The sequence below is a fragment of the Vicugna pacos genome, chromosome 15 (genome assembly GCF_048564905.1).
Source record: "Vicugna pacos chromosome 15, VicPac4, whole genome shotgun sequence".
In the NCBI taxonomy this organism is placed as follows: domain Eukaryota; kingdom Metazoa; phylum Chordata; class Mammalia; order Artiodactyla; family Camelidae; genus Vicugna; species Vicugna pacos.
The window spans coordinates 29,287,060-29,300,541 of NC_133001.1; the positions used below are offsets into that span (position 1 = coordinate 29,287,060).

Below are 13,482 nucleotides of genomic sequence, written 5' to 3' on the forward strand. Positions count from 1 at the left end.
AAAGAGATAGATCAAGGGGGAAATATGAATCAATCTTTCTCTTCTAATTACTCTAATTTCTCCTTTAAAGGAATCAAGGGGATAAACTTAAGCAGAGAAGTTGTGGTTTACATAAATAAATGCCACTTCGCAATTGTACCTAGCAGCAGTGCAACAAATCCCCACTAAATTCTGATTACGTTGTCAAATATCAAAATAAAACCAAAGTTCAGGATTAATCAAAATATTACTTAACTTTCTTTGACTATCACACAATTGAAAGTGATACTTAAGTTGTAAGTCAAGGTTCCACCACATTTTTCAGTCAGAAACTAAGGGACCCCTGGGCAATGGCAATGACGCAGAAGTCTGGCCTCCAACCACCTGGATGGGCAAAGGCTTCAGACAAAACATGAATCTGCCACCAGGAGCAAAGACTGCCTGATCCAGCACACTAGAACAAGGAGACTGTAAGCATGTGAGCATCTACATCACATGTAAGACATCTACATTTACCAACCCATATACACAGGCAGAACAATCGGAAACATTCCCTCATTTCTTCCATAAACTGTCCCCACCTCCCCAGGATAAAGTACAAATACTCAGACTCAGGACTGGGAATGGAGGGTGAAGGGTGAGAGAGGAGAACACAAACAAGACGAGATACATAAACACAAATGCTAAATTCATTCAATCACCAAATAATTTTTGTTCATATCATTCATAGAGTAATACAACACACACAAGCCCTACAAATGTCAAAATATACACAATTCCTTGTGGAAAGGCTGTCCTAAAGACAGGAATATCCTTTTAGCTGAGCTTTTTGTGTGACTTATGTTTATGTAAGCAATTTTTACATATCACTATAGCCATAAGCTTGAGAAACACATTAAATACCTTAGAGAAAGGGCCATGCAAAAACACAAATCAGTAGTACTATTGTATTATTGTGCAAAACCCAGCACTTCTCCAAAAAAGAAAAAAAAAATCTGAAATAAAGCAAAACCCACATTCAGTTTTAGACTATTAAAAGAAAATGCATTCTCTCGCCCCTATCCTCACTCCCCAAATCCCCACTCCATTAGGTTGTCAACTACCTTTCAGAAACCCTAGAGAGCCCATTTTCCAGTGACCTTTAATCAGTCTCTTCTGAGACACAATCCACTGGACAGAATTCTTTTCCATTTACCAAAGTTATTTTCTAGCACTCCAAGTTACTACTTTCAGTTTCAATTCCCACCATGAACTTTTAAAATTCATTTCTCATCATTCTGGAGAAAGGCTACCTTTAAGAAATATGGTAAAATAGGTATAAATTCCTGTGTGACCATGTACTAAATAAATAAATTTATTAAAAATAAATTTTTAAGCAAGTCATCTTTATATGAGTATCATTTTCCTCACCTCTTGCAAAATTGTTAAGAAGATTAAATAGGAATAATATTCACAAAGTTCTTAATAAATACTGCAGGGGATGCAAAAGAAATGGTAGTAATTTAAAAGAAGATAAAGAAGTACTGCTCACTATTTGCTAGGGGAGAGGGGAGGAGCCTTGTGTGGCATACCTTCTGCTAAAACTTGGAGACACCTAAATTAGGAACATCCCTTCAAATATATAAAGGAAGAAAAAAACTAGCAAGTTTATGACAAAGACATGAATTACCTTCCAGTATTATTGCACTGGTTAAGCACTAATACGTGTTATGAATCTAGAAAGGATTATTGGAGTTTAGTGGATTATTATGAAGTTTATTTCAGTCTTTTCTCACAATAGCAACACCTTCTATTATCAAAGAGAACCATCACAACCCTATAATTTTTAATTTCAATTTTTAAAATTTTAAGTGAATTAGAGAGATGTCTTCTAAATGTTTCTTCCCTGGTAAATAGTAAAAACAAATGTGTAGCACTCTGTTTATGGCTTTAGGGGTATGTTTACCCAATATTGTGTCAAAAAACAAAACAAAAAAAAACCTGCCCTGACAACTTGGAGCTAGGAAGTCAGAGACTTGGAGGTACACAGCTAGGAAAACTACCATCCAGACACCTAACATACGTTCCAGAAATCTTTTCTAACATACCCTCTAGAAGTCTGTCTAATAAAGACTACACATACGTTGCGATTCTCAAGAGGGGCTAAGAGCCAGATCCAGAGCCAGTGCTGAGTACTACCACCGACCCCCTACTCGCAGTGGGGCCTCCTGCAGTCTCAGGGCTGCTGACCATCACCCACACACACTAACCATGTAATAAACTGAATCTTCAAGTTGAGTTTCCAACAGAACTTATAAATTATCTATGTCTAAACTCAACATCCTTCCATTGACTGAGCTTTTAATCTCTTTGTACTCCTATGATCTGATATGGGGCTAGAGTGATTTGATCTTTGATTTTTTTTATCTCGTAAGTGTGTTGGGAGACTAACACATTAACATCTAACATGGTGTGAGCTCCTTGGAGAAAAGTGTGGTTTACAAATGAAATACTTTATACTTTATATTTTTTTCCACTGATAAAATGGACTGCTCTTTTTTTTCCACAGTACTGTCCTAAGCAATTTGAGATTTTATTATAGCTTTCAGTCAAAAAAAAATTGATATTAAATTTGGAAATTAAAGAGTATTTACTTTTTTTCCAAAATAAAAATAATATTGCCTTTTCCCGTTATAAAACTAAGCCATTAAAAAAATAAATACTAAAAAGCATAAAGTAATAATCATCCATAACTCCAATACACTAACAAAACACTATGAACATTCAGACCGAGTTCTATACATATACATACTGACTTAATGGGTATGTATCTATTTTACAGAAATAGAATCATTTTCCCTGTAGTTACTTTTTAACCGAATATGTTCTAGAGATCTGGAATAGCTATAAAATATTCCATTTCATAAATTATCCGTAATTAATCAGTTGCCTAAAATTAAAGATTTATTTTTTTTTATTCACTGTGCTACAGTGAATTCCTTTACATTCAACCTTTCCATTGGTTTCATTATTTTTTAGAAAAGGAATTATTAGTCAAATGATATGGATTCTTAAAATTATGAAAGATATTGCCAGACTGTCTCTGGAAAAGTAGGATCAATTTACATCCCCTGCCAACAGTAGATGAGAATGCCCATTTCCTTACAATTCACTGATTATTGCTAATCTTCTCTCATCTTTGCAATATGATAAACAAAAATTCTATCTTACTGTTTTAACTACATTTTATTACTTCATTACTAGTAAAATAATCATTTGATGTATTTATAAAGCATTGGTATTTCTTCTGTGAAATACCCTTTTCTAATTTTTGACTATGGTTTGTCTTTTTCTTACAGATCTACAGCCTGTTCTTGCTATTTCTTTGTGGGAGCTATTTACACAATAAAGAGAATATATCTTTATCTGCATATATGTCATAAATAATAATTACCAGTGTGTCATTAGTCTTTCAACTTTTTTGATGCTTTTTGAATAAAGTAAATTTAAATTTTTGGTTACTCAATCTGTTCACCTTTAAATTCATGAGATTTGGGTCCCACTTAGAAGGGCCTTCCATACTTCAATATCTTAAAATTATTCATCTGAAATATCTAGGAGTTTCAGAGTTTTTTACTTAAATATTTAATCTATCTTAAATTTATTTTGGCATATAATATAAAGGAGAGATTTGGTTTGTTTGTTTTTTTTTCTAAATTCTTAGCCATACTATTTATTGAAGAATCCATCCTTTCTTCTCTCACTGAAGTTCCATCTTCATCTTATGGTAAATCGTATATATTTCTGTCTTTCTGAAACTACTATTCTGAAACACTGGTTTATATCTGTATTTCTGCATAATACTATATTTTTAATATTGTAGCTTTGCATTATGTTTTTTCATGTACAAAACAGTGTAAAATATTAAAACAGGATTAAACAAGATTACACTGTGTAGCACAGGGAAATATATACAAGATCTTATGGTAGCTCACAGAGAAAGGAATGTGACAATGAATATATATATGTTCATGTATAATTGAAAAATTGTGCTCTACACTGGAATGTGACACAACATTGTAAAATGATTATAAATCAACAAAAAATGTTAAAAAAAAAAACAGGATGGCGCACACCAAAATTATCTCCTATTTCGTGTTATTTTCCAATATCAAAGGCATTGAAAAGGTCCAAGAAAAATAAATGAGATAGATAATAATACTAACAATAAAAACTAATATAAATATTATCTACAGTTTACACAGACATTCACATTATCTAATACTACTTTCACTACACTACGAGGTAGATAATTGTTTTAATTAAAAGTAGTTAAAATTTGTTCAAAGACTTGCCTACAATCACACAGCTAGTAACTAAGCTAAAACCTGAACTTCATATTCCATGATCCTTCCATGACCCCACTAAGTTAAAAATAGAGCAATTACCCATAAAAGCCCAAATTTCTCATTTTTAAATCAAACTACCTTACCAAGTATGTGTGTATATATAAAATACATAAATGCACTATATGCCTATACACATAAACACACATATCTATTTGTTTGAATGAGGAAAAACTTTAAATTCAAGCTGACACTCCTGAAGCTTTAATAATTCCACCAATATTACAGACCTTAACTACATAACACAATAACAATAAAATAGAAAAACTAAAAAATGTGAACTACATTTCTTGAGAGATAGTTACCTTTGGCTTCCCAAATACAAGTAGAAAGTGAAAATATTCTCTATTTTAATACGACTATTTCCTTAGTAATAAGTAATTACTAACCCAAAAGAGATCAGTTTTGGATATATCACAAAACAGGTTCCATTATGAGACCCCTAGGAAGAATGTAGAAACAGGAGACTGTAGCTGTGTGCAGTAAAACTGCAGGTCAGCCCCAGTAATCATTGGGGGGAAAAAATCAGCACTGTCACGTGTAGGATTATATAAGGCAGAGGGACTACAAATTTCTCCAGAACCATGAAACGCCAACTATCTCAGGGCCCTGTCATGTAGCCCAGCTAAGAGGAAAAAAAAAATTTTTTTAAGAATGGCAGAAGGGATATTACCAATTCATTTCCCAAATTTAAATCGCAATGTTAGCCAGGACTCCTGATTCATACTACGGTATTGTAATGAAATACAATAATTATTGAGTCCCTAAGCCTTTAGGGGCATACACACATTATATTGTATACACTGTATATAATAAATTATGAGAAGTATTAATCATCTGTTCGTGCTGTCAAGGATGATGTGCTAAAAAAGAGCAAATGAAGCAATTATATGTCCAATTACTGATGAAATTTTACACATACCAAATAGTAATAGCAAATAGTTGTAATATGATAGTAAAATTTAGATCAACTAAGTGCTGAAGAGAATCTCATTTTTAAAAATTTTCATTTCAGTAGAGGAAAGAAATGACTTGGAGAAAGAGAAAATGGTTTCGGAAAAGATATAGCATGATGGGGTTTTTTTGATTGGAGGTCAGGGACTGGCTAGAAAGGAGACTCTGCCCACAGAGAAAACAGAAGCAAGAGATCTGCTTCGTGCTTGCAGAATACCCTCGTGACCCAAGGTATCTGAGTGACATGCTGCATGAAACACAGGAGCAGCCAGCAACTCGTTTGAGTGAAGGATGCATCCTGTACTTTTCCCCAGATAGCTTGAGGGCATCTCTTTCCAGGCATGAAGAATCAATAGCAGACACAACCTCTCCACAGAGTAGCTTTGATATTTCAAAAGGAAGTAGGTTCTTAAGTAGTAGAACCCAAAGACTGGAATATGCACACCTATCCCTAGTTAGAAGTAAGCAAAAAAGAAGCTTGGCTTTCAAAATAATTTGTTTCCCACAATAGCAAATATAAATATATAAAAATAAGATTGGGGTCATATCCTATAGAGCAATGAATCATTATGCAGAAATGACTGAGATTCATTTTAATTTCTTCCTACAACATCTAAAGGAATTCAAACACTGAAAGGATATCTCAAAAATATAAAACACTTTGCAAGTCACGCATTTAAAAATAATAAGGGTAAACAAAAAGAATATTTCATTTTCTAATATATCAGGAAATAAGAAATGATCTGGAAGCTTCATTTACTTTCCAAAATTAAAGGTTTTTCCATATCTTTTGGTTAGAGCATAAACAAATTTGGGAAGTAAGATTGATCCTCACATCTTTGAAAATTACAATGAGTAAAAGCATTACTTGCTTTTAAAGTTAACTTAAAATTGAAATTAATGGTTCTACTAAGCATGAATATATGTTGTATATACACATTGTATATATATATATGTATATGTATATGTATATATATACACATATATATATGTACAATATATATATATTGTACATATATATATACACACACACACACACACACACACACTATATAACACATCTCAGGTTTTCTGTAACTATAAAATATTTTAATTAAGTTATTTTTTTCTATTATCAGGAAATTATGTTAACCTAAAAACTAACTCCTGAAATAAATGGATAATTCCATCTATTGGTTTTCTCATAGTATTAGAAACTTTTCCTCATTCCAAATATCCTTCAGTGCGCCATCAGTGTATCAGTGTACTACCACAGTGGTGAGTTAGGAATTGATATTCTTTTTTTTTTTTTAAATATAGTTGATTTACAATGTTGTGTTAGTTTCTGGTATAGAGCATAGTGATTCAGTTATATATATATATATATATATATATATGTATTCTTTTTCATTATAAGTTATTACAAGATATGGAATGTAGTTCCCTGTGCTATACCTTAGGACCTTGTTGTTTATCTAAGGAATTGATATTATTAAGATTAACAAGACCAAAGTATTATTTTACTTAAAGCTACAAGTATAAAAATTAAACTGATATTTAAAACAAAAAATGAAAAAAATGAACTAAAAAATCAGTCAGGAAAATCTATTTTTTGCAATAAGGAATTAGTGAATATATTAAATACATAAGAAATACATCAAATGGAAATGTTTAAAACATATCTTTCTATGTTTACATGATGAAACATAGCTAAGCGTTCCTATTCAAGTTATTTATTCCAATAATATTGGACTGTGAGACACAATTACGGTTGTAGTGCCCTCTGCTGGGCTTCCCAGTCAAAAACTCAATCTATTATCACAGCGTAAAATCAAACATTTGAGACATCAAGTGAAAAATCACTTTTTCAATCCTAGATCTTAAAGTGATCTTAAAGCCTTGGCAAAGATTATATAAAAGTTATAATCAATATTTACTATATTGTAACAGTACTTTACAAGTTTATCATTAAGTTGAAATATCATTATAGATTTTTCTTAAAAGGAGTTAAAAGTTACACTGAACATGTTTTAATAGGACTTTTAATCATGTCTTCTATCATTTGGTAATGTAGTCAGGTTTCTAAGACTATATTTACGATAAGACATTTTAATAAGTTACTATTTTGGTAATTTGATCTATTTTTCCTGCTTGGTTAGTTCAATCAAAACAGTTTATTTTAAAACATTAGAATAATCCTTAATAGTATTATCTTCATTATTAGAAAAAAGCTGAAAAGTTTTCAAGGTAGTCATCACCAGTAACAATTTAAAAAGAGCTTCCATTTACTGAGTATCAGCTATGAGGGATGCAGTATATGTCATAAACTTTTTATACATTATATGCAGTTCTAAGAGATGAAAAAAAGTTGAACTTCATGGGGATGATATAAATTGCTTCAGATTAATTCAGAACCAAGACTCAAATGTAGGTTCGTCTCATTCCAAAGATTAAAACCTTTCTACCAAACAATAGACAGCAGTGAAAAAAAACTTTTCACATGCAGTTTCTCCATTTGTCAACACAACAACAGCATGGAGCACAGGGTAGACAAGTTGATGGGGAAAAATGTTACAGAAGTAAAAGATAGTCATCCATGTATAAAACAATAGCTTAGACCTTTAGGAAAATATTTTTATTTTACATAATGCTGCCAGCTAGTGGCCCTATTTCATACTGAGCCACTGGGAACAACACTTGATTTTTACACTACCAAATCAAAAAATCCACATTTTTAGGAACATTCTAGGATCATGTTCCTAAATTACATATGCATAAGCCTGACAGTGATACTTTACACAATGATCTTTACCACAGAGCTAAAGGACAAAGTCTCCTCAACCACCAACTTGCCCCAATCCCCAGTAAAGACACTGGGGAAGAATTCAGCAAGTGCCAACATGTAGAGATGACAAGGTATACCTGTCACTACCTGTGAAAAAAAAAACCTACATTATTTTAAATATATTAGGATAATTTTAGGATATTTATAGATTCCTTAGGACAAAATACATAAATATTTTTCTGTACAATCAAAAGCTTGCCATAATGTGGGCATAAGAACAAAATTATTGCCTAAATATTGTTGGAAATTATTCTGTGCAGATCTAAAATTAGCATTTGATAATGTAGTACTGTTAGCAGAGTATGTTATTTTAGTTCAGACAATAAGTAGTTACAGTGGTAAAATTTTCTTTGAGAAGAAAAGTACTTAAGTGTAATTTTTACATTTAAAATGGTCACATTTCATTGATAATTGACTACTTTAAGAGAAATAGCTTATGCAACACACATAAAGGAGTAGACAGCTTCGACCGTGGTATGTTGTTTAACACAGTGATACAAAGATATTCTTGTTTGATTTCTCTCATTAGACTATGTAACTATTTCAATGATTTTCTCAGTGGAGAATTCTATCATGACTTAATCAGAGGCTTAGATGAAAATATATTCTATATAACATTATAATAATGTATAAAACAAAAAACATCCTGATATTAAAATACACTAGCAGCGAGGAAAACATGTTCTGGATTTATTCTGTAGTGAACGAAGGAAGTAGCAAAAAGTAGAAAAGCACACGCCCAAAAACACAGCAAGAAGGGAGAGAGCCCCTCTGCCAGACTGACTAACCGAGAAGGTCAAAATGGAGCATGAAACAAAAGGGATAGAACTGGAGAATCCAGTGTTCCTTCAGGCCTACGTTCTGTCAAACACATACACACAAAACTGCCGAGGAGAAACCTGCTTTATCGCATTTAGTACGTGCACCTTATATGAGGCTTATCTTGCAGCTAAAAACAGCCGAAGTTTTGATTATACACACACTCACGCTAGTCAATAAAATAAACATCAGTAAAAAAACAATTAAAAATTCACTTAAAACACTAAAAATATTTCTACACAGTGAGAATATAACTTACAAACATTTCCTGTATTGTCAAAGCTGGTAAGAACATCTTCAACATTCAAGGATCCGTTATTATGCCTGGAAAGGAATAAAACATTCTCTTTAATGATTCTGAAATATTAACATTTATTAATTTTTTTAAAAGATGAGACTATGCATTGTGATACATCCAATACTAGTAAACTGTTTCATGTTGTTTTTTAAAAATATTTCTGCCCACTAGAGGGAGAAGGGACAGAAATAACAGAAAACAATCTTTGGGATATTTAATGTAATATTTCTTGATGATTAATCTACATTTTAAAGTATGCATAAATATTTTATGGTTGCTGTTTTAGTTATAAAATGTGAGATAAATTATTAACTTTCTTAAAAACAATATTTTACACTTTGATAATCTCAAAAGAAAAATAATCAACCTCCATAACCATACTCCAAAATACACAAATGCCCTTTAAAATGGTCCAGCAAATTCAGAACTTCAGTCACAAAGAACTAACCAACCTTCAGGCCTGTACATTCCATTTATAGGCTGTTCTGAATGTCAGAGGACAATGTTTCACATCTTGCCCACTGATTTTAATTCTATTCCTTGTAATTCTAATCTCCTTCTACTTGACAGCCCTATAAATATTTAATTCAATTACTAATATTATTAGTAGAAAAGATATTATTCTTCATATACAAATGGACCAAACTGTCAATAGGTCATAAGGCCTAAGTTACTTTTCCAGCGGTAATAAAAAAAATTTTTTAATTGGTGCTAATGCATCTACAATCTTCTACATTCTTCCCTATATACTTACACCTGTAGTTCCTTAGGTTGTTGTAATAATTTATAATAACTATTAATAATTCACAATAAAATTTATTTTGTCAATATTACTTTGTCATTAAAACTTATCATGAACAATGTATATAGTGTTATGGGCTGAACTGTGTCTTCCCCAAAAGTCAAATGTTGAAGCCCTAACCCTCAAAACCCCAGAACATGACTGTATTTGGAGACAGGGCCTTCAAAGAAAGAATTAAGTTAAAATTGGGTCTTAGGGTGGGCTCTAAACCAATATGACTTGTGTCCTTACAAGAAAATGGAGATGAGGACACACGAGACAACAGGGCACATGCACAGAGAGACAACCATGTGAAGAGGCAGCAAGAGGGCAGCCACCTGCAAGTCAAGGAGGGAGCCCACAGATGAAACCAAACCTGCAACACCTAGATCTAGGACTTCTAGACCCCAAACTGTGAGAAAATTAATTTCTTGTTTAACCCATCCAATCTGCGGTGTTTTGTTTTGGGAGCCCTAGCAAGCTAATATACACAGTAAGAGAATACACGTAAACTGTATTACTCTTTTCAGAAGAACTTTGATTTCTATCACAGAGAAGCAGTTCTTTGAGTGACCAAGTGAGAATACAAAAAGTCATTTGCAATAATCACTGGCCCGATAACCATTAGGCTCAACAGTATCATAATCTAGGGCAATGAAGTTACCACAAATCCAACTTTCATCATCACAACATAATGATTCTGTATCTTCTCTGTGGATGCGAGATTATAGGCATAGAAGAGGTTATTTACACTAACATGGAAAACTATAGCATACATATGAGACAAGAAAAGAAAAAGAACAAAGCATTTATATATAAAAAATAAGGTGAAGCTATTAAAATGATCAGCAATATGGCATAGAACTCAAAAAACTTCTTCCTAAATGTAAAAGCAATATACAGTTTCCTCAAGTAAAAAATGCCCATAATCCTATCATGCAGAGATAACCACAGTTAATATTTTGGTATACAGCCTTCAAATTTTATGCTATGCTCATACACCTATCATTAAATTATTGAAAGCAGAGTGTCCATACTGTTTTGCAATTTGTGTTTTTTCATTTAACATATTAAAAAGTTTAACACATCATTAAATATTCTCCTGCAACATGATTTTAATGGCTGACAAATAGTCCAATGAATGACTGCACCATAATTTATTGAACCAACACCTTATGCTGAAGTTTTAGATTATGGCTACTTTTGTGCTATTATGCATATTGCTTCAATGAACATCCATGTAGAAACATCACTGAGCCTTTTCTGATTATTTTCTTAGGATAAATTCCTAAAAGTGCAATTGCTTTGTGGTCTAATTTTAATATGGACATTCTCTCATTTACGTGTTCTCTCTCTCTCAAATCAGGATGAAATAGACATTTGAAATGAAACCTGAGACAAGACTAAATATAAAGGTGCATATATTTTTCAAGAGGTTAAATATTTCTAAAAAGCAAAAACTGGGATAACTGAAGTGAAATGCATGTTTAAAAGTTAAAAGCAGTATTCAAACTATAATGTGTGACACAAAACTTGTCTTCCTGAAAGCACTATTCTTGAAGCCAAGAAACAGAAAGTACACTCTATCACTTTTTTTAATGGGATCAGGGGTGGAAAACCAGTAAAATTAATCCTAAGCCTCTAAATAACTTACAAAAGTGAAAATCAATTATCTATGAAGTCTGTAGAAACCCTTAAAGATGGCATCTCATGAAAGAATAATGTCAACAATCATCATTTTCAGTGGTACAAGAATTAGTGCTTAATTACAGGAAAACTGCCATGATGTGTGTGGTAGTGTAGTAAAGATTCAGTTTATTTCAAGTTCCTTTTCATTTGCCTGAAACTCAAGGACTATTCTCTGTTCAGTGAGTCATCTACTTTATTCAAGTGACAGCTCTTAAGTTCTTGCTTACCCTTAATTTTTCAATTGTTTTCCTATGTCCTGCCTAGACAATGTGGTTAGATATTAACACCTACAAGGAATGGACCTTATCAAACATCAGTCTAAGCATTATACTTAAAATTAATATTATATAACAATGACAACTTTTTGCTAAGGTATCCATTGCATAAAAAGTTCACTCTTAAACTCTAAAGCGTTAACCTGTTTCTCAAGCCTTTAAATATTCGTATGACAAAAAAAAAATTATGTGACATGATAGATTAGCTAGTCATATGGTGATAATCATTTTACAACATATAAATATGTCAAATCAACAAAATGTACACCATAAACTTCCACAAGGTTACACGTCAAATACATCTCAATAAAGCTGGAAAAAAATCTATCAATAGCAAGTTTCTTCCTCCCAAAGCCAACCAATTTTCTTCCAAGGCACCTAAAGCTATGCTAGAACTGAGAACCTTTGAGTTTCTCCTAAGAATGGCCTATGAAATAAGGACAAAGAAGCAAGTCACTGGGGCAAATAATTATTTGAAGACAGAGGGAAAAAAAAGAAAAGCTACTAGAGAAAAAATTGAAGCCTGAAGGTATCAATAGATTGAAACTAGAGGTTAAACACAAGCCCGAGCTATTCTCAACAAAATATTAGCAAACTGAATCTAACAACACATCAAAAAGATCATACACTATGATCAAGTTGGATTAATCCCAAGGACACAAGGATGGTTCAACATATGGATATCAATCAATGTGATACACCACATCAACAAAAGAAAGAAAACCACATTATCATCTCAATAGATGCAGAAAAAACATTTGACAAAATTCAACAAAACTTGAAGTGCCTCAGGCACTTTTATGGTTTCAAATATCATGGGAGTCTTCTAAAGCTCTCAGAATATGCAAATTCCTACTGCACTAAAATAAAGTTAAAATATGGGGATGGGGAACAATTTCTAGTATCTATACAGCTATTTCTATACAATAACAAATTGCAGCATATAAGATAGGGAGAAGGAATTTTTAATGAAAGATTTTTAGTATAAACACTTACTGGTATATATTTGTTTTCTAAACATGCATCTGTTTAATAGCAAGAGTCTCTTTTATAAAGTTATAAGAAATGAAACACTAGAAAATCAAGAAGACTTTGCTAAGGAGTAAAGTAGGAGTCATACCCTGGATTTTAATTTACTCTGAACACTCACTCTGAAACAAAGAGTGGACCATCCTCAGATATATAGAAAAGACAACAGATATTGTGGAATTCATAACCTAACTTCTACATTGTCCAGATTTTTGCTTCTGATGAAAAGTCACTAAGAGAAATTCTTTATTCCTTCATCATGTAAAGCTGACAGAAAATAATGATCAAATTTTAATTTAGGTCACTGTTTATATACTTTTTAACAATATAAACGATATACAACTATGGTCTTAGAATTCACAATATCTAGTTATTTACCCTCTTAGGGTATTCATTTCCAGTCTAATAAAACTTTAAAGGAACATAAATCTTTAAAGGAACTTTAAAGG

At 32.1% G+C, this 13,482-nt stretch overlaps 1 protein-coding gene across 7 annotated transcripts in view; it reads right to left on the minus strand.

Annotated features, from left to right (window-relative positions):
- CAMKMT (calmodulin-lysine N-methyltransferase) overlaps positions 1-13,482 on the minus strand; it is a 429,706-nt gene that overhangs the window by 406,748 nt on the left and 9,476 nt on the right. For all 7 annotated transcript variants that reach the window (XR_012059060.1, XR_012059061.1, XM_072937783.1 and 4 more), the window contains exon 3: positions 9,221-9,285. Coding sequence is in view for 5 of the 7 variants with exons in the window: in XM_072937783.1 (XP_072793884.1) it covers positions 9,221-9,285 (65 nt within the window). In the remaining 2 variants the exon portion in view is untranslated. The remainder of the gene's footprint in view (positions 1-9,220; positions 9,286-13,482) is intronic.